This window comes from Micromys minutus (assembly GCF_963924665.1).
Source record: "Micromys minutus genome assembly, chromosome: 17".
Lineage (NCBI taxonomy): Eukaryota > Metazoa > Chordata > Mammalia > Rodentia > Muridae > Micromys > Micromys minutus.
This window is the reverse complement of record NC_137952.1, coordinates 51,248,053-51,268,120: the sequence shown is the minus strand read 5'-3', so window position 1 is coordinate 51,268,120 and position 20,068 is coordinate 51,248,053. Positions and strand designations below refer to the sequence as shown.

Genomic DNA, 20,068 nt, shown 5'->3' with positions numbered 1-20,068 from the left:
CATTTCATCTTTGCTGTTAAATATGTGTGTATTCTCTGGCTGTATGACTAGTCTTCTTAGATTTGTCACCGTCACTAGTTCTTTCAAACAGTATGTTTTGTCTTTGCTTACTTCTCTATATTTTGTTTTTCTTTCCAGCTTTGGGCTCTAAAACCCTTCTACTTGTGATCTACAGATTCTTCTGTTACTTTAAAATATGTATACTTTGTATATTTTTAACTTTTTCCCTTAACATTTACAAGTATTGGTAAGGGCTTATTGGTAAGGGCTACCTTTTGTAAAATTTTAAGTTTTAATATGCAATATTTTTCAATTCTGTTTTTTTCTATTTTTTATTATGACTCTCTTATGGGATCATGCCTTTTTAAAATTAATCTCCAAATATATGTTTTTTATTGTCTTTAATTTTTTTAATTTTTAAAATTGTATATAAATTAGTAATTTGCCTGAGTTTTATATGGATATGAGCCATCATGTTGGTGCTGAAAACTGAACCCTGGTCCTTTGCAAAAGCGACAGTGCTCATAACTGCTGAGCCATCTCCACCCTCTACTTCTATCTTTTATTGCTACATTTACGTCAAGTAATTCTAGTGTAGACCAAATGTATGTGTGATGACTATTTTATTATAAGCTAATATTTATATTTGCTTTATGACCCCATGTGTAGTGAGTTTTAGCAGATATATATTTTTTTGAAAAGAATATACATAGGGGCTAGAGAGATGTCTCAGTCATTTAAAAAGCACCTGGTGTTCTTCCAGAAGACTTGGGTTTGGATCCCAGCACCCACACAGGGGTTCCCAATCATTTGGAACTGCAGCCCCAGGGGATCCAGTGCTCTTTTCTGGCCTCCTTGTACACTACAGATATACATGCAAAATACCCATAAAGACAAACTAAAAATGAAAAAAACGTAAAGAAGGGAATGTATGTGCTGTTCTTTAATTATTAGGCATACCGTTCTAGATGCAACCTTACAGTGTTTCACATAATCTGCATTCCTATCATTATTATATAAGTATATAATTATACACAATTAATAATATTTTATAATTATTAATTGATCACTTACTGAAGCTACATTAAAAGCTTCCCACAGTTGTACCTCAGTCTATGTTCTGGTATTTCTGTCAAAAGCTGTGTTATTGGTTGCACAGGCACTTGAAATTGTCCTGTCTCTATAGTGAATCAAATGTGTTTATGTTTGTACGGATGATTTGCTTTATTTTAGAGATCACTTTATCTGGTCCTGATTTCATACTATATAATACTTTTTATCTTTTAAAAATAGCTTTTCTGTATCCTCTTTAAAATGCCTTTGCAAAAGCTGTATATATCTGGATTTTATGATTGTGTAGAGTTGTGTGATCTTCATCTCTTAATGGAAACTTTAATTCATTTGTGTTTGTTATTACCAGTGATCTTTTGGGTATGTTTGTCATCTTATTTAATATTTTATTTTGAATTTGAGCTTCTAAGCATTTTTTCTGTTTATTACCTTTGTTTCCTTCCTCTTTTGCTATGCTTTTTTTTAAATTGGCTTTTAATTTTTTTTTCCATAGTCAATTTCATTGTCTTGGATTTCCATTCAGTTCTCATAAAGACTGTTTGTAAAATTTTAATATGTTTTTAGCAGTTTTGAAGTTAGTCTGTCTTTACCCTCTTCTAAACAACATGTGCCCTACAACATAATCTCCGTTCTTCCTGCCACTGCACCTTCCCTGACCCCCACGTGGACACCCCTTCTCTGCTTAACTCGGCAGTGAAGTGACCTAGCGACAATCCTAGGCAGTCTGTGCATGCTTGTTGATTATTTCCAAATTATTTGCCTTTTTAACGACTGTATAACCAGGCGTAGCTCTGCTTGATGCCTCAAGTTGGATGTCCAAGTGTAACACAACTGTAACCGAGCCTCTGACGCGCTCTGCCCCGTTAAGCCCCACACGCCTCAGATTTCACCTCAAAAACTTTATCTACTTCGTTTTTCAGCCCAAGGTCTTGTCGAATATGTTTTGTTTATTTTCTTATATCTATCAAATAATATTTATAATTCCTTTCCCCTAACTTGTTATATTTATAGAAAGTCACTTTTCTTTGAAGAATAGTTTATATTAGCATGGACATTAGAAGACATAACAGTGAAAATGTATTTATTGTAAAAGTTACTTTAAAATCAAATGTAGTGTTTGTCTTGCATTTGAAGTATGTTCTATGTACTTTGTAAGGAAAACAATTACAAACCCGATTTTCAATAATCTAAGACCTGTGCTTTTTGTTCCCTCCCTATATTATCTGCTATTGAAATGTAATAACAGTTTTTGATCAACAAAAATGGTTGACATGGATTGTGGTATTTAACAGAAAATATGCCACTTGCTTCATGAAATATTTAAGTGCTGACCATCACTGGCAATTCTGTTTATCCTGAACACTGGCCCACCGGAAGTTCTTTATTTATTCTCTCATGGAATATATTCTGTTAGTATATCTGTAATTGCCTTTCCTTTGAATGAGTAGATTTAAAGCATTTTGTCATTTAAAGTGTATTGAATTTCACGAGCCTTGTCCTCCCTTTGCTTCTCTTTTGAAAGATGCACTGCCATCTGCTCCCTCGGGGTCTGGGTCTGTGAGGAACTTGCACAGCGTGCCAGCCATCCGCAGGTGAAGGACGCCATCAATGTGATAGGTGTGACTTTGAAGGTATCCATATTTCTGAATAGTGTTTTCTTTTGTTTTGACATTAAGTTCTTTCCTAGGACTTTTTAAAAAATTTATTTATTTATTCAATTCACATCCCAATATCAGCACCCCCTCCCCTCCCAGTGACCCCCTCTCACCGCTTCTTTCCCCACTCCCCCTCCCTGTCTCCTCTGAGAAGGGGCAGAACAGGTATCACACTGCGAGACTACATACACACACATACACATGGCACATCAGTCACTGCAAAACTAGGCACATCCTTTCTCACTGGTGCCAGACATGTTGGCCCAGTTAGGGGAGCAGAATCCAGAGGAAGGCAACAAATCCAGGCACAGCCCTGCTCCAGCTATCACTCTCATAGGAGTCTGACCAGTTTTGACTTTAATTAGTCTGTTTTTGCAGCTCTTTGTATTATAGAGAGATGGTGGTTAAAATATCTTGTTCTGAGTGTCATGGTTAATATTTTGCACGGATGTTAGGGGCTGCCTCCCTAGTGTCCTTAGGCCATGTATAGTCTGAGGGTTTATGGACCAAGCTAGTTAGGGCTCTTCTGATGTGTGGACATCTTGGGCTATAAGAAAAGGTCTCAAGCTACAACCTCTCTGGCATGATTAGGATAGGAACCTGCAGCTTCCCCTTAGATGTCTGAGTGCTCACCCTCGCCTGAACTTAAAGCATTTGGGGCATATTCCTTCTTCACTTTGCTACTGAAAGATGTGCTGTTTATTGGTGATCTCCACGTACTTTTTACATAGCTCTGCAGGATGAGCACCACAGTCCCTATTACACAGAGGAGATCCTGTCCGAGAGAAACCAGTCACAAGGCCAAGGCAATAGAGGCCTGAGTGACAGAGTCAAATCACCACTGAAAGTAGATGTTCGTGGCATTCAAGATATAGTTGAACTTCTACTTGTGTGGCTAGGCTGCTTCCTAAAGCAGAGCCTGTATCCTGTCTTCTTGGTTCCTGGGCAGAAACACTGGACATCATTAGCACTGTCACTATCAAATTTGCAGAACCAATGAGTCTGCTAGGCGCTGTGCTGAGGGCTTTGTCAAAGGCAGTTTGCCATTTTACTAGAGAAGGGAACTCATATGCAAGAGATATATGAGCCTTATTAGGGTGTGGGAGGTTTCAGGTGAATCTGAATTAAAATTCCACTTGTCTAATCCTGGTGTCCAGACCTTTATCTCCCTTGTCTCTTGTGGCTGTGATAGATACAGTGGGTACAGGTTCTAGGCAGTTGTCCTTAGACCAGTGACAGCCCTGTTTGCCCTTGGTGCATTGTGTTCTTTGGCCCATGCGATGATCAACCCACAGTGTTCTTCATCTTTAGAATAGGACACTGCAGTGTGACCCCTGCCTGACCAAACTCAATACCTCTTGTCCACTATGTATGTCCTCTATCCACATCACCTCACCCACATCCCTCCTGTAGAACCCCTGGGCTATGTCTTAGAAGCTGGTCGAGTACCTGATATTGATCCCGTGATAAAGAATGTAAGAATTTGTCAACAGTGATGCCACACGGCTAAGTTCCGCTGGCCGGCCCTTGGGGTCATATATAATGCTGGAACCTATCTTAGGAGGTGGAGTGGCACTACTACCTTTACTTAACAGATGAGGAGGGCGGGCTGACCAAGGCCCTTGAAGCTCCAACCAGGATGCTTTGGCCTCATGCCCGGGGCTTCGTATACTTTCAGAATGCAGAACTCTGACTTCCACACCACAGACAAGAAACTACTGAATGTAAGTTATTGACTTACGTGGATCTCAATTCATTTTTAAATATTCTATTTTCTCAATTCTAGGGTGTTTTTCAGTTTTTTTCCTTTCTGAAATCTAAACATACACATTTAAGTTAGTTACCTAGCTTTATCCTTAACCTGAGAACTCTATTAATCATTTGGTGATGTCTTAGAAACGTATAGAACTTCCTGTATAGTATAGAACAGAGATAGAAATTGATAGTAGCTTGGGGTTGGAGAGGTGATTCCGTGGAGCACTGGCTACTCTTCAGAGGACCCTGGCTCAGTCCCTAGTACCCACAGTTTACAGCTGTCTGTAACTGGTCTCCAGGGATGTTTTAGCTATGCATGTAGGCAAAACCTCGGATAAATGGATAAATCACTCACTTTAGAGAGATTGATAATAGAGGAATAGGACCTCAGTTGAACAAATTTTCTTTGTATGTTTATGAATTCTCAGAATGCCGGCAATTTTTCTGTAATTATGAGGGTGAACATGAGGCACCAGAAACAACCCGAGTTCTATGTGTTGTGCCTCTGCCCTGTGAGAGTCCATCACAGTGCTGGAATGTTCCACCGCTGTGCATGGCTGTGATCAGTCCGGCCCGCAGCTAGAGTATGTGGCACAGCATGCAAGACAGACAGCGGCCTGCTCCCTAGCAGTAACAGCTGCTCCCAAGCACAGACTGTACTCACTTCAGGCCTCACCTGTGCCTTCAGCTCGCTGCCTCTAGTTCCGTGTGGGCACATTGTCATTTCTTCATGGCTGTGTGTGAGCTGGGTGAGAGTGATCCCTGCCGTCCTTCCCCACGGCCGTCCCTGTCTGAAGATCCCTAGCTGCCTCCACACACACAGCTCTCCCTCCCCATCCTTCCAGGCTCCCAGCTCAGTTGTCCATCCTACCACGTTCTCTCTGACTGTCCCATGTCTCCCATTCATTTTTCCACTCCTCAGTACTTTATCTTCCCCTTGAACGTGACATGGTCACCCACTGTTAGCCCTCTCAGTAGTGAAAACAATATAAGAAAGAAGTGAAATGCGTTAGTCTCCCGCAATGAAGCATGGTGGGGTGAGACTGAAAACAGGGAGATACAGTCTGCTTCCTGGAGGTGGTGAACTTTTGTAGCAGGGCGGGAGGATGTCAGTGGCTTTCAGGTCATCTGGAGTCTGGATGAGGAGGAAGGCTGTGAAGAGTCCCTGAATGCTCATGTGACTGGAATTCAGCAGCGTGGGGGCCATTGGCAAGCCTGTGTTGTCCATAGGGAGCGAGGCCAGCACAGTAGCCTCTAGGTTCTGGCCAAGGCAGGAAGCACAGGATGGCGAGGACTGCACACCACTGCCTCTTTGTCATCTGCCTCACCAGAGAAGTCAAGAGTCCGGGAGACCAGGGACGTCAGCCTGTGTCTTAGTTCCTTTTCTGTCCCTGTAAAGAGAGACCTTGCTGAAAGTGTTTACTGGATCTTACATTTGCAGAGGTTTAGAGTCCATGACAGTCAAGGCAGGGAGTATTACAGCAGGCAGGCAGGCATGGCTCTGGAGCAGGAGCTGAGAACTCACATCTTGAGACAGCAGCCATGAGGTAGAGGGAGATGTACCTGGAAATGCCATGGGCTTTTGAAACCTCACATACCTTCTCCAAGAAGGACTCATCTACTTCTTCTCAAATAGTTACAGCAACTGGCAACCAGGTATTTACAGATATAATCTTATGGCTGCTATTCTCAATCAAGCTACCGCATTCCATTCCACTCCACTCCCTGGCCCCCATAGGCTGCGGCCATATCATAATGCAAAGTGCATTCAGTTCAACTTCAAAAGTCCCTATTATCGTTCACAGTCTCAATACAGTTTTAAAGTCCAAAGTACAAATTCTCTTCTGAGACCGAGGAGATCTCTTACCTGTAACCCCTTGTAATTTATAAAGGCAACTGTAATACTTCCAGCAGACAACTACATAGAATATACATTTACTATTTCAAAAGGGAGGAATCGGCATAGTGGGGGAAATAACCGAACCCCAGCAGGAAACTCTAAATCCTTTATCTCTGTGTCTGATGGCAAAGATCTTAGATGGCTCTGCTTTTCCAGTTTTACTGACTGAAGCACAGATTAGCCTGTGAGGGCCATTCTCTTTTAAGCCACCACAGACAGCTTTAGGAAACACATCCAGAGTCACTGAACGTACCTAGCCCCTGGGTTATAGCCTGAAAGTCTGCTTTTGCCCATTTCTTAGTATGTTACATGTGTGTCATTGTACTTCCTCAGGTAGGAACTCATTTGGTTGATCTCTGCTTTTTTGTTTGTGAGAAGATAGCACCTTCCTTCCAGAACTGTCCATGATGACTTATCAATGACAGGATGAGTTCTATTTGTGCAAAAGGTTTGGCACACAAAGCAGCTCAAGCATATACTCTCCATTTCCTCTGTCAGTAGTGGGATCTATATGAGCTGAGTACAGAATTTAAGGTTTGGGCTTTACTTTCCAGGCAAATATTGACCACCTTCTCCAATGGAATATATAAATTAATGTGGGTGAGTTCAAAAGGCAACAAAATGGAATGGAGAGGTCATGTTCAAACGTTGTTAATTCGACATAGTTTTCTTCAGTGGCTTATGAGCTATGTATACAGGGCTGTTAAGAGCAATTGCTCTGTTCTTCCTGCTGAGCTGCTTGCTCTGTTGACTTGGGGGTTTGGGTTTCTTTTGTAGTTTCCTAACAAGATCGTGGCTCAGGTAGCCTGTGATGTTCTTCAGTTGTTGGTTTCCTACTGGGAAAAGCTTCAGATGTTTGAAACTGCTCTACCGAGAAAGATGGCAGAAGTAAGTCCTTTATCTCTACTGCTAAAGCATCTGCATTTCCTGCTTACTAATGTATTTGATATCTAATTAACTGTTAGAGAAGCAACTATTAAACTGCCATGTGAGCCCGTTTTCAGGCTGTGCTGGCTCCTCTCAGCCTCAACACTGCACTGTGCAAAGAAGCCTGCAGTGTTCTAGCCAGAGGCCGGTGCTTGTAGGGTTTGAAGGGCAGACACAACCACAACAAAGGGACCTTTTGTAGGCTGGGCTTTATTCATTGAGAGTGATTTGGATGGTGCCAACAAGGAGTAGGCAGCTGGTTTAATGCCTTCCTTGCAGGGCGGGGGCCTGGCTGTTGTGTAAAGCAGGAGTTGTTCCCAGACTAAAGCCCTGGGCCATGCTTGCTGCTGTGGCATGGTTACTTGGCAGTAATGAGATCAGTGCAGTATTAACCTCTGAGGGTGGTGGCAGGAAGCACAGGAAGTATCATCTCTACCACAGCTTCTTGGAAGTCAGCTCCAGCCACGGGTCTCTGCGCGGAGCTGAGTAGGGACTGGCTCAGACTCAGCACTCCTATGCCTGGCTCTTTTTATAAGCATTTCTTTAGGGCAAGACCTACTGTTTGCCCATCCCTTGGAGACTCTGAGGAAGTTTGATTTGTCCCCATGAAGGATGCAGATCCATTTCCTCCCCCCCCCCCACCCCATTGGTTGACATCACTTTTGTTCTCTCAGAGTCACACCAAGAGTGACAAGTGGTTCCTGACCTTAGGTGATCCGGACTGAAATAGGCCTTTGATCTGCTGCAGGATGTAAAGTTGGCCTTAGCATCACCCTGTAATATTCAGATGGGACACCTGTGAGAATGACTGGCCTGCTGTGAGGCCAGAGCAGGGGTGGAGCTCTGTGCTGACTTACACATAGCAAGTGGGAACCTTCTCACAATTATCTCTAAAACCCTTTTGTTTTGATTTCACTGGAAATCTGAGACTAATAGTTTCACTAGAAACTGTGTAACTATAGAGGGAACTGTCTTTGCCTTAGGTCTCAGCCCCCATTAAAGAAGATCATTACATGGTCATAGTTTTCAAGTCTCTTACAACTGTCCTTCAGTGTAGTGTCACCTTCCTGTGAGTAGGCAACAAGCTGTGTTCAGTTGCAAAACCGTCTAGGGATTCTTAACATATGGCTTTCAGACGGTATCTATGTAAGCTATATAAAATATAACTATAACAACTATCTATAAAAACTATAACAAATCGCTTGGCTGCATTTTATCTTCTATGCAGATTCTTGTGGCCACAATTGCATTCCTTTTACCAAGTGCAGAGTACTCTTCAGTGGAAACAGATAAAAAGGTAAAGTGACGGGTTGGGAAGCTTTCCCCAGAGCTATTTTTAAGTATAAGACAGACTGGGAACAGTATGACACATGATGGAGTCATTTATAACACCCTCATATGTTGGCTTTAACAGCCTTCCTGTGCTTGCTAACTTTCCCGTGCAGTGGGTCCCAAAGGCCATAATGTAAGTTCTGGATACGTTTCTTCTTCTAGTTTATTGTGTCCTTGCTCCTTTGTCTCTTGGACTGGTGCATGGCCCTGCCTGTGAGTGCCCTCCTTCACCCTGTATCCACAGCCGTCCTAGAGGAGCTGCACCCGTCCCGGGCCCCCTTGCTGGATTATATCTACAGGGTGAGTCTCCGCTAGGCCTACAGATTAAAATACCAAGATGTTGTGTGCTTCCTACATTTATTTGTGCCTTCTGAAAAATGACCTGTGGAAAGTTATGCATTTGGAAGGAGATGAAAAATGAATGAGTAAGCAGAACAGATACGGTTGTGGAGAATCGGTCGTTGCTCTTAAACAACTGCTGCTGGGTCAGAATGCCCCCAGTCTTCATGGCAGTGATCTGTGTCTACTTCCTTTCTACACGGGCTATTTATATCACAACCTCCTATAGCATAGGGTCTGCAGCATCAGCTTCACAAAGATCTGTTTATCAGAGTATGAAAGAAACCCGTGGTGCTTCTAGTAATCTCTTTGCCTTAAATACACCTCAAGAGGCAGGTGTGTCCCTGCATGGACGTAATCCCAGTGCCTGGGAGCATGGGGGCAAAGGCACTGCCTCCGAGGCCGTACCATGAAAGCCTATCTCAAAACCAGAACCAAAACAAAAGTAAACAAACACAAAGGAAAAGAATCCTTTGGCTATGAGTTAAGAATGAGTTGTGAGAAGTAAGAGACTTTAAAATCTGCACTCAATTTACTTTTACTTAATTATACTTTCAAAGTTGTATTAAATTGTTCCTTATAATTCATGGGTCGTGTGTTGTGCTGATTTGAACACAGGTTGTGGTTTGCCTGCCCTCTTCCATGAGGGCTTTCCCACAGCCTTCCTTGCATCTCCTGGGCTGGCTCCTTCCACCTTGCTGCCTCTGGAGGATGAAAGGCTGGGGTGTGCACAGCCACACAAGAACAGAAACAGGCTCCTTTCACCTGTCTTTGTTTGCCCTGAGGAAATAGGTATTGACTTGCTAGTAGCAAAAAAAGTATTTAAGGATGGAAAGAAGCCCATTTTTGGACATGTGTCTAGGAAGGAGCCCTTTCTCCCAAGCACTGTGGGAGCTGGACAGTTTGTCAGGGCTCGGAAAATGCCGGCGTGCAGAGTGCCGTGTCTGTCTGTCCTCAGGTTCTGCACTGCTGTGTCTGTGGCTCGAGCACATACACACAACAAAGTCACTATACTCTGACCTTGGCTGACCTGTCATCCACGGATTATGACCCCTTCCTACCTCTGGCAAATGTGAGGAACTCAGAGCCGGTCCAGTACCATTCACCAGCTGACCTGGGGAACCTGCTGACTGTGGAAGAAGGTATGTATGACTTCAGATATACGCTCCATGTGCAGGAAAAGGTAAGATCGCAGCCTTGTCTGTGCTTGGGTTTTGGGTTTGTTTTGAATCCATTGTTGAAGTTGAAATCCCAGTTTATAGGGTCTCTGATAACAAACTGCCTTTGATGTTTCTTCCTTTTTTTCTGTTATTTCTCTTCCTCTCTTTTTTCCCATCTTAAATTATGCACATGGTTTTGTGTTACTGAAAACCTGTTTGTTTCATACCCATGGAATGCACCAAAAGGCTCATTTTCCCTCAACAACCTTCCCAGCTAGTGGGGGAGACAGGACATTGTGGGGCTGGTAGGCATCTTCAGGACTTAAACTGGACTCAGCAGGGTAAGTAGGTTTGAAGGAGCTCATAGAGTAACCCCTATGAGGTGAGGAACCCCTCATAGAGAAAGCTGATAGCAGCCCAACCTCTCTCATGTGCCTTTTGTGGAGGTAAAGAGACTTAGCAGGCTATGATCAGGTGAGATCAGGACGTACAGTGTGCCCTAGAATAGGTTCACCCCTATTTTAATGACTTACTTATTAGGCCATTTCCTGTTCCTGACATAATTACTACTTTTAAATAGTTACAAGCAAGATACACAGTCAAGCCATCTGTGATCACATGTGTTCAGATTGCTTATTGTTAATAACTAACTACTTAGAACAGAAGGAAGGGGAGGAGCTCCAGGAGGTGAGAGACAAAGGATGGTCAGACATTCTAGCTTTGTACTTCCTCTAGGAGTCTAGAGAGAAGGTGTTTGGGATGTTTTCTTGTGTAGTAGTTCTGTCGCTGGTAGAATATAGATTCCCGCTGGTTCTCAGGGAGAACACAGGAAATGTGAGGAGGTCAGTGTTTCACAGGTGTTCAGTACCAGGCTCATTTGGTTGTGTTAGAAGTATTGTGGTGTGCTTAACAGCTTGAGTCATAGGGCTCCAGGTCATTTTCCCACTATAGGATTCAAACATTCACAAACCACAAACCAAAAGCACAACCTAGGCAAAAGTAGAGGGAAGTTACTTTTGCCATTTGATATTTTCTGCCGAGGCCCTTTGTCGGTTTGTACCTTTATTGTAAGTTTTGTGCCTACCCTGCTGTCATGACGACGGCGTGTTTCCCATTATGAACTGTGAACTCCTGGCTGCTTTTCTGTAGGTTTCTTCTTGGTAGTAACATTTCTCAGCTGGAGCATTATCTTTCTTAGTCATTTAGAAATCTTACATATTTCTTTTGGGTTGTGAAGGAAAGTTTAAGTTTAGAATAGAAGTAACTGACCTCTCGGTTTTTTTGTTTTGTTTTTTAAAGAACCTTTTATGTGACATCTTATTTTTCATTATTGGATATAGATTTCATATACATTGAAAAAAATTAACAAGAAATCTGAGAAAATTCAATGATCTTGTTCTTACTTATTACTCAGAATTTCCCAAGTTTCAGAAATTTGTTTCTTTCTAGGATTTTTATACAGCACAAAACAACATGTTTATATAAGTAAGCCAGTTGAATGATGTCTAAAACCAGAAATATTTGGCATAAAGTGATATATTTACAGTGATTTATGTGCTACTTGATATGTGACTTTTCACAGTGTGAGTTGAAAAGCTTTTACTTCCCAAAGCTCTAAGATCAAATTCTAAATCTTAAATATGTAGACCCTTTTCTATAAAACTCTTAAAATTTCATTTTCACTAGTTATTAATCTGACTTTCAGAAAATTTGCCAAGTTTCCTCAACTACTCTCAGCCTGAAGTACTATTTCTAGTTTCAGTTTAGTGTGTCTGCCTGTCCATTTTACCTCATTTTATAAAGCCTGGAGCTCATATTGTTGTTAAAGTCTCTGCATACGTTTAAACTAAAACTTTATAAATTAGTTGCTCTTGATTACTAAATCCTGAAATACAAGTTCAGTTAAGTTCTGCTAAGTGGTATATTAAAATTCATCATGAATTTTCTTAAACATTTTAAGTGTCCCAATAACAAAATATAAACTGTCACAATGATTATTAAATACATCGTTTCCAATCTTTTAAAATAGCACCAGGGTTTATTAATATCCTTATCAGGTTTACCTGCAACCAACAAAGTAGGGTTCCTGGCCCACTTTCCGATCTCAACTTCCCCTCCAACTAGGATTTTACTTTCATGTGAGCCCCTGAACTTTTACCTGTCTGACCTGGAAATGCTTCTCTTTGGCTTATTCTTACATCTGTAGACTTTTAAAGCCCCTTTCAGAGTAACATCTTCATGGAAGTTGGTTTTGTAGCAGTCTGTTTCAACTATGCTTTTATATTGAAATAGAATTAGGGTGAAAAAGATTTTTAAAAAATCAGCCTCACAGTTAAAAATGCTCAGCTGGGTGTGATGGCGCACACCTTTGACCCAGCCAGAGGCAGACACAGGTGACTGCATTTCAGGCTGGCCAGTGCTACATAGTGACAGTTTGTCTCACAAACAAAACAAAAACAATCAGACACTCAAGCCAATGACTGAAATTCCGGTGCTCCCACTGTCTCCTCACTGCTCCTTTCTGCTGTTCACAGAGAAGAAGAGAAGAAGCCTGGAACTGATCCCCCTCACTGCACGCATGGTGATGGCCCATCTAGTGAACCACCTAGGCCACTACCCACTGAGCGGCGGCCCTGCCGTGCTGCACAGTCTGGTCAGCGAGAACCACGACAATGCCCACGTGGAGGGAACTGAGCTGTCCTCGGAGGTGTTCAGGAGCCCAAACCTGCAGCTCTTCGTATTTAATGACAGCACGCTCATCTCCTACCTTCAGACACCAGCAGAAGGACCAGCTGGAGGGACTTCGGGAGGTTCCCTCTCAGATGTGAGAGTCATTGTGAGGGACATCTCAGGGAAATACTCTTGGGATGGTAAGGTTTTGTATGGACCTCTGGAAGGCCGCTTGCCACCCACTGGAAGGAATCCCTCATTTCAGATTTCTGGCCGCCATCCTCACATGTGTGGACCTCAGGACAGTTTGTTTCACAGTGAGGAGGGAGATGATGTGCTTGACAAATTACTTGAAAACATTGGCCATACAAGCCCTGAATGCCTTTTACCATCACAACTAAGTCTGAATGAGCCTTCCCCAACCCCATGTGCAATGAACTGTGACCAAGAGAAGGAAATCATCGAGGTCCTCCTGCGCCAGAGCACACAGGAAGCTGAGTACGTGCAGAGCTGCCACTCTGACTCTGCCGTAAAGCTCACCAGCCAAGGGCAGCCCTCCCCAGTGGAGCCCCGGGGACCCTTTTATTTCTGCAGGCTGTTGCTAGATGACTTGGGAATGAATTCCTGGGACAGAAGGTAACCGAGCTCTGAATGTTCTGTCATTATTTGAACATGAGGGTTATTCTTTTTTATTATAATCAATTTGAGGTTAAAGAAATAGAGTTTTTTTTTCCTGGATTTTCATACTTTTAGTTTATTTTTACCTACTGAATTAAAGATAAAAATAAAACTAAATGTGTGATACTGGTACGCAGCTTGAGTTCCAAACACCTGTCAGACCTTTGAAAGCACATGAACCATGTTTTTTTCTTCTTGCTTCCCTGACTGTACGATTTTTAGTTTTATACAAGATGCAAATGGACTGCAAAGGTAAGTAAACCACTGTCTAGCCACAGGACTGATGAGGAATGTGAACTTGGTGCGCCTCAGACAAAGGCACAGGGGTCCAAGAAGAGCAGTTGCATCCAATGGGTAGTGTGTGTTGGAGGTCACCTCAGGGGACAGGTGGGATTGACCTCGACCTGATAGTGGACCTCTAAAAGGCTTTAAGTAGAGGGTGGGGACGAGAGTCACAGAGCTGGTATTAAAAGCAGACAAGCACTTGCACACAAGGGACATTTGTTGACTAAAGAGATTTCCATGTGACTAGACAGCAGGCTATGTCTCTGTATCCTCAAGGGAAATTGGGCTCATTTTGAAAACTTCTGAATTAGTTACTTTTCCTTTGCTATGATAAAACACTATGAAAAAGGCAACTTACAAAAGAACAAGTTTGTTTTGGGCTTATGGCTCCAGATGCTTAGGGTCCATAATGTCAGGAACAGCAGGTGACAGAAATGACAGCTGGGCCACAGCTGAGAACTCATATCTCCAACCGGTAACAGGAAGCAGAGAGTGCACTGGAAGTGCCCATGGCTTCTGAGGCTTCAGAGCCCTCAGTGACAAACTTTCTCCAGCTAGGTCATACTTCCTAAATTTACTCAAATAGGACCACCAAGTAGGGAACATGTATTCAAATGCCCAAGAGTATTGGGGACATCTCATTCAAACTTGTACAGGCTTTACCACGGTTCAGCGAAGGAGACTGTGGGTGGGTAGATGATGGCTCTCTTAGCATTACTATACTGTGAAGAGACGTCACTATGGAAACTCGTGTAAAGGAGAGCATGTAATTGGGGCTTGCTTACAGGCTCAGAAATTTAGTCTGTCGTAATTATGGCAGGAAACGGGGCAGCATACAGGCAGAAATGGTGCTAGGTAGGTAACTTAGAATTCTATATCTGGACTCTCAGGCAGCAAAAAGGAAGAGACACTGTACCTGACATGAGATTGAAAATCCTCAAAGCCAGTGTCACACTTCATCCAACAAGGCCACACCCACCCCAGCAAGGCTACAGCTCCTAATAGTGCCAGTCCCTAATGACCAGGCTTCCAAATATATAAGCCTAAGGGGTCATTCCTATTTAAACCACCACATGGCTATGTTTGGTATTGGATTAGAAAATAGCAAAGTTGGTCTGCGGTCACATGATTTGTTTTTGCATACTTTTTTTTTTCCCCATGCAGAAAGAATTTTCATTTGTTGAAGAAAAACTCAAAATTATTGAGAGAACTAAAGAACCTAGACTCGCGTCAGTGGTATGTGAAGTGCCTTTTCCTGTCTAACTTTGTAAGCACATGGTGTCAAATACAGTTCCAGGGAGCCCGTACCCACAGAGAAACCCAGAGTGTTTCATAGCCCGGAGCCTGTTGATACTGACCGTGACTGAACTGTTGGTGTTTTCTTTTCTTCCATTCTGTCTTCTTGAGACGGGGACTTTTAAGTTGCCCAGGCTGACCTTCAACATACTCTGTAGCTTAGGTAGGCCTCAAACATGTAATTCTCCTGCCTCAATCCCCAAGTAGCTGGGATCATAGGCTTTATTTAATCTAAAAGTTAAAAAAAAAAAAAAATCCCATATCTTGTTCTGTTTTAACTGCATGGCCTCTTTTTCATTAACAACATACACATCATTGTGTGTAAACATAAAAAGACATTGTTACTAAGTTCTCTTAAAGGTGTGTGTGTACATACACATGCATGCATAAGCTTTTGAGTCTGTTTAGTGTTATTTATATGTATGTGTGTTGGAAGTGATTTCCCACCATGCATTGCCATGGGCAGTGAGTAAAGCACTCCTAACCCCCACGCCCCGCCCTGCATTCATTCGATGATAGCCACTCTGACCGAGATGAGATAGAATCTTAAGGCAAATTTAGTTGGTATATCTGTGGTGGCTAAAGATACTGGACACTTAAAATTATTTGTAAGCCACATATATTTTTTCTTTTAAGAACTATTCTGTTCTTTAAACTACTTGATTTGCTGATTTGGGTTTGGTGTTCAACCTGGCAATTCTTTACGTGTCCTGCATATCAGGCCCTGTCTAACATTAGTTGCCAAAGTTTTTTTTTTTTATTTTTCTCATTCTGTAGTTGTCTCTTCAGGATGGTGATTTTCTCTCTTGCTCTGCAGAAGTGGTTTAATTTTAAATAATACCATTTGCTAGTCTCTTGGAATTATTTCCTCTGCTCTTAGGGATTTGCTGTCTACTCTTTTGTCTTGAAGTAGTTTCCCTGTTTTAGTCTGGCAGCTTCAGGCTAAAATATGGGTAGTTTTGTTTGTTCTTAGTTTGAGACAGGTTTCTCTGTGTAGCCCTGGCTATCCTGGAGCTTGATCTGTAGACCAGGCTGGCTTCAAGCTCAGATATCCAACCTGCCTTTCCAAGTGCTGGGATTAAAGTCATGTGCCACCAAGCCCAACTTTAAAATGTAGGTCTTTTTTTTTTTTTTTTAAGTAGGGTGAGAAATAGGGATCTAATTTCATGCTTATATACAGTACCTGTTTTTCTCCCTTCGGTATGTTTGGTGTCACTGTCTAAAAACCCAGTGGCTGCCGTGAATGGGTTTATTTTGAGTTCTCGTCAGTCCGTGTGTCTGTATATCAGTGCCACTCACATTTTCACTGTCATTTGTGTTCCGGTGGCTTTCGTGTAGTTTTATTGTTTATTCTTAAGTCAATGCCTGGCTCATGTCACTATTATTTGCATATCAGGTTTATAACTATGGTATTTTGTTGATGAGTTTAATTCTTGAACCTATTTATGACAACAACAACTAGTCAAATAGTGAACTCTAGCTGGAATTAAAATATCATACACATACACACATACAAACATGCACACAACCTTTAAGAGGACTTAATAGAAATATCTTTTTGTCACAACACAAATGATGCTGTCTAGGGGCCTTGATTGGATGGGTTTGTTGTTTGTGCCGCAGCAGCGGGAACCTCAAGCTGACAGAATCAGCAGGTGTAGAAAGGTGTTTGTTGGGGGTGAGGAACCATACGCTTAGCAGACACAGAGAAAAAAGCTGTCTACAAAGCATAGGGAGGACTTGGAAGTCAGAAATCGAGTACCTTCTCCAGAGCTGGGGCTTCCAAACCTCCAAAGAGTTTTCCTCCCCTACTTTAGGGCTAGTCAGTTTGAGGCAGAGTGATTAGTCAAGTCCTGACCCAGCCTGGAGTTTGTTGAGCAGCCCCTCAGTAGTGGGCTTGCTGACAGGAGTGAGACAGCGGTCAGGCTTTTCTCTCAAGTCAGGAGGCTGAGGAGGAAGCTCCCTGTCTTGGAAATTCACCATCTTTATTCCGTAGCTCCTCTTCCTATCTATCTGCTGCCTGCTAGGGCATCTGTGTACTTCTGGTCTTTCACTAAGGACTCAGCTTACTTATGTCCTTTCACTCTTTCAGAACCATGTAGAATTAAGATACATTAATTCATATCGACCATTTTGTGGGAATCAAAATCCTTTAGATTTTTTTTTTATCTTCCCATATATCTTTCTCATCATACATAACTCCTTAGAGCCACAGGCATGTTGAAGCATGCACTGCTTTGTGTGTGTTGTCTAGATGTTGGGGATGTGCCAGAGTGGCTGTTAGCCTGATTCCATCTGCAGAAGGTGGTGTGAGGGCCTTTCCTCCTAGTTGTCACTTTAGTGTTCTGGGGAGTGGTGAGCATTTTAGTATCAAAGAAAATAAATGATTCATTTGTAGTTGTAATTGAAAGTAACCATCCCCAGGGCAGATCCTGCAACTCTGTTGGTATTTTATATGTTTTCATTTCTTGATTCAAGTAAAGCATAATTTGAATGTCACAAATGTTTAAGAACTGTTCTAGACCCTGATCCTGCTTCTGTTCAGTCTGCCTCATCTTTCTCTCCAGCACAGAGACCGAGCCCTCTTTCTGAAGGACTTGGGCACTTGTTTTATTCCCTCTGGTCCTTCCATGTTAAACTTATTTGAACCCCAACCCCAGCTTCCCTAGAATACGCTGAATTATTCTCTGCTTCTCCAGTGTTGAGTGAATGCACCGGTATCTTGTAATTGTAGCCAATTTGTAGAATGTTAATGCACTTTGGTTACATGAGGTGCAATCGAATTAGCTCCCTGGGGTGCTGTTGCAGTAAAATATGGCTTTGGGTAGCTGATTGGCAATCTTCTGCCCTTTGATTAACCTTCACTTAAAACTCCAACTCCTGGACTTATGTCTGGTGTCTTGGCCTCTAAATGCACATCAATTTATTTAATGGGAAAGGATATTTTTCAAGATTGACTTTTAAAAACCTGAACTACACCTGGGGCTCTTCACCTGTACAGAAATCTGGCCTTTGCCATAAATCTTGCCCTCAACTTTCAGGACTTTTTTTTTTTTTTTTTTTTTTTTTTTTTTTTTTACTATTCCTGGTATCAATTTATATCCCTGTTGTTGGGGCACAGTGCCTTTTTCACATGTCTTGAGAGAAAGTAGTCTTGCACTTAAGGTCTGTATACTGATGTGATATCACTGCAGGCCTTCCTGCCACTGTGTGGTGAAGGAAAGGGTAAAGCCATGTTTTCCTTTGTTTGGTTTTTAAAATCTGACAGCAGAAAAAAACAGAACTCTTCTGGTCTATTCCCAGTAATAAAGAAAAATGCATTCTGCCGAGGAAGGCAACATTGTTGATTTTATGTATATACGTGCCTGAATTACCTGTTCCTTCCTGCACTGCTTGCGCAGCTTGTAGATATGAAGTGCTGTTGATGTCGTAATTACCATTTCAAAAGCCTGGCACTAATAAGGCCAGGCACAGTGTCTGCATCTTAGCAGGCTCTCTGCAGTGCTAATATTTTGGAGGATGTGAAATTTGATGAATGTTTACAACTAAAGGTCACCTTTCCTCACACCCACACCAGTCCTTCCTCCTTCATTTGAGCCCAGCTTTTTGTGCTCCTGCACTGAGTGAACAAGAACTCAAGGACCCAGGATGGAATAGTCCTGGGCTTTACGAATGAAAAACTGATGTATTTCAGATAAACCGAAGCTTGGGGTTTTTTTGTAAATTGAATGCTAAATGCTTTTAAGATGTACCGATAGTTGCAAAGAGAAATCAGGTAACAATGCTTTGTTCTTTTGTTGAAACCACCTTTTAGTACATCCATTACCATCATCCAGGAGGCCAAATCATTACAGTTCTTGTGATAAGCCAGTCATGCTATAGGGGACCCTTCTTGTTGTCCCCTGCCTGTCTCTCAAAGCAGTAAGTGATATGGAATGTCTAGATTTCTTAAGGTCTTGACTGCAAGATTGTACACTCTCTGGAGGGTCAGTCACTACCAAAAAACGTACCCTCTTCACAGCACCTCTCTCTGTTTCCTATGGTGGGACAACCGCGTTTTCTGTTAACATGTTCAAACTGAGAGTTGTTGGTAATCTTTTTCTGTGTTTTCTGATTTTTCTTCACATGTATTTTATGCCATGAGAATGGTGGGGCAGGAGTAGCTAGCTAGTGACAGGCGAGAGCGCACCTCCGCCAGTGATTTCATAACTCTAGTTTAGCTTCCATGAGCTTTGCTTAATAAGTAAAAAATAACCATGGAGAAGCAAATATTTGAGAATTTTTTAGAATATGGAGTCCAGATCTACCAGTTTGGATGTCTAATCATATTACAGTGTTGAGATATTAAATAATTAGACAATAGAAACATTTCCGTATTGCTGAAGCACTTGATGCTTTTTCCTATGCAGTGTTTTCCTGATGTAATGTGGATGAGAGAAGGGTGGGGCTGCCCCGGAAGTGGGGATCTGATTCTTTTACCATTGAGGCTACAGTAGAAAAAAGCTCATAAACTGGTGCTGTCAAAGGAGGGTTCTGGATTAAGCTTCATCTGAACAATGTTGAGCTTTTATCTCCAGACTATCACCAAATAGCTTAATAGGGTGGATTCCGGTTATTTTAATACTTTTCTAGCCGTTACACATTCAAATATGCCATCACATGTCTGATCAGTTTAACAAAGACTTAACTGAGCCCATACTATGTACCAAATACTAAAAAAAAAAATGTTTAAAAAAAAAAAAAAAAAAAGACAGGGCTTCTTTCTTCAAAGTGCGTATCATGTTTCCATGATTTAAAAAGAAACCCCCACAAATCTATTGTGGAGCAAGTAAATAAAGAGCTTACATATCCAAAAGTATTAGGTGTCCCCACAATAGTTGGAACACATCCTTCCACAAAGAAAATGCCTGTTTCCATTTCTCATCGTCTGAGCATGTCTCAGCTCTCACTGATCCCGAGAAACGGTGCATGTCTACCTGAAGGGCCTTAGATGGCAATGG

General features: G+C 42.0%; 1 protein-coding gene across 2 annotated transcripts in view; it reads left to right on the top strand.

Moving 5' to 3' along the window:
• The window catches only part of RALGAPA2 (Ral GTPase activating protein catalytic subunit alpha 2), a gene marked incomplete at both ends in the record, with an annotated part of 234,696 nt that overhangs the window by 149,345 nt on the left and 65,283 nt on the right, over positions 1–20,068 (top strand). For both annotated transcript variants that reach the window (XM_080931325.1, XM_080931324.1), the window contains 7 exons: positions 2,594–2,702; positions 7,159–7,269; positions 8,537–8,605; positions 8,803–8,940; positions 9,938–10,121; positions 12,674–13,445; positions 14,937–15,008. In XM_080931325.1, the coding sequence (XP_080787451.1) occupies positions 2,594–2,702; positions 7,159–7,269; positions 8,537–8,605; positions 8,803–8,940; positions 9,938–10,121; positions 12,674–13,445; positions 14,937–15,008 (1,455 nt within the window). The remainder of the gene's footprint in view (positions 1–2,593; positions 2,703–7,158; positions 7,270–8,536; positions 8,606–8,802; positions 8,941–9,937; positions 10,122–12,673; positions 13,446–14,936; positions 15,009–20,068) is intronic.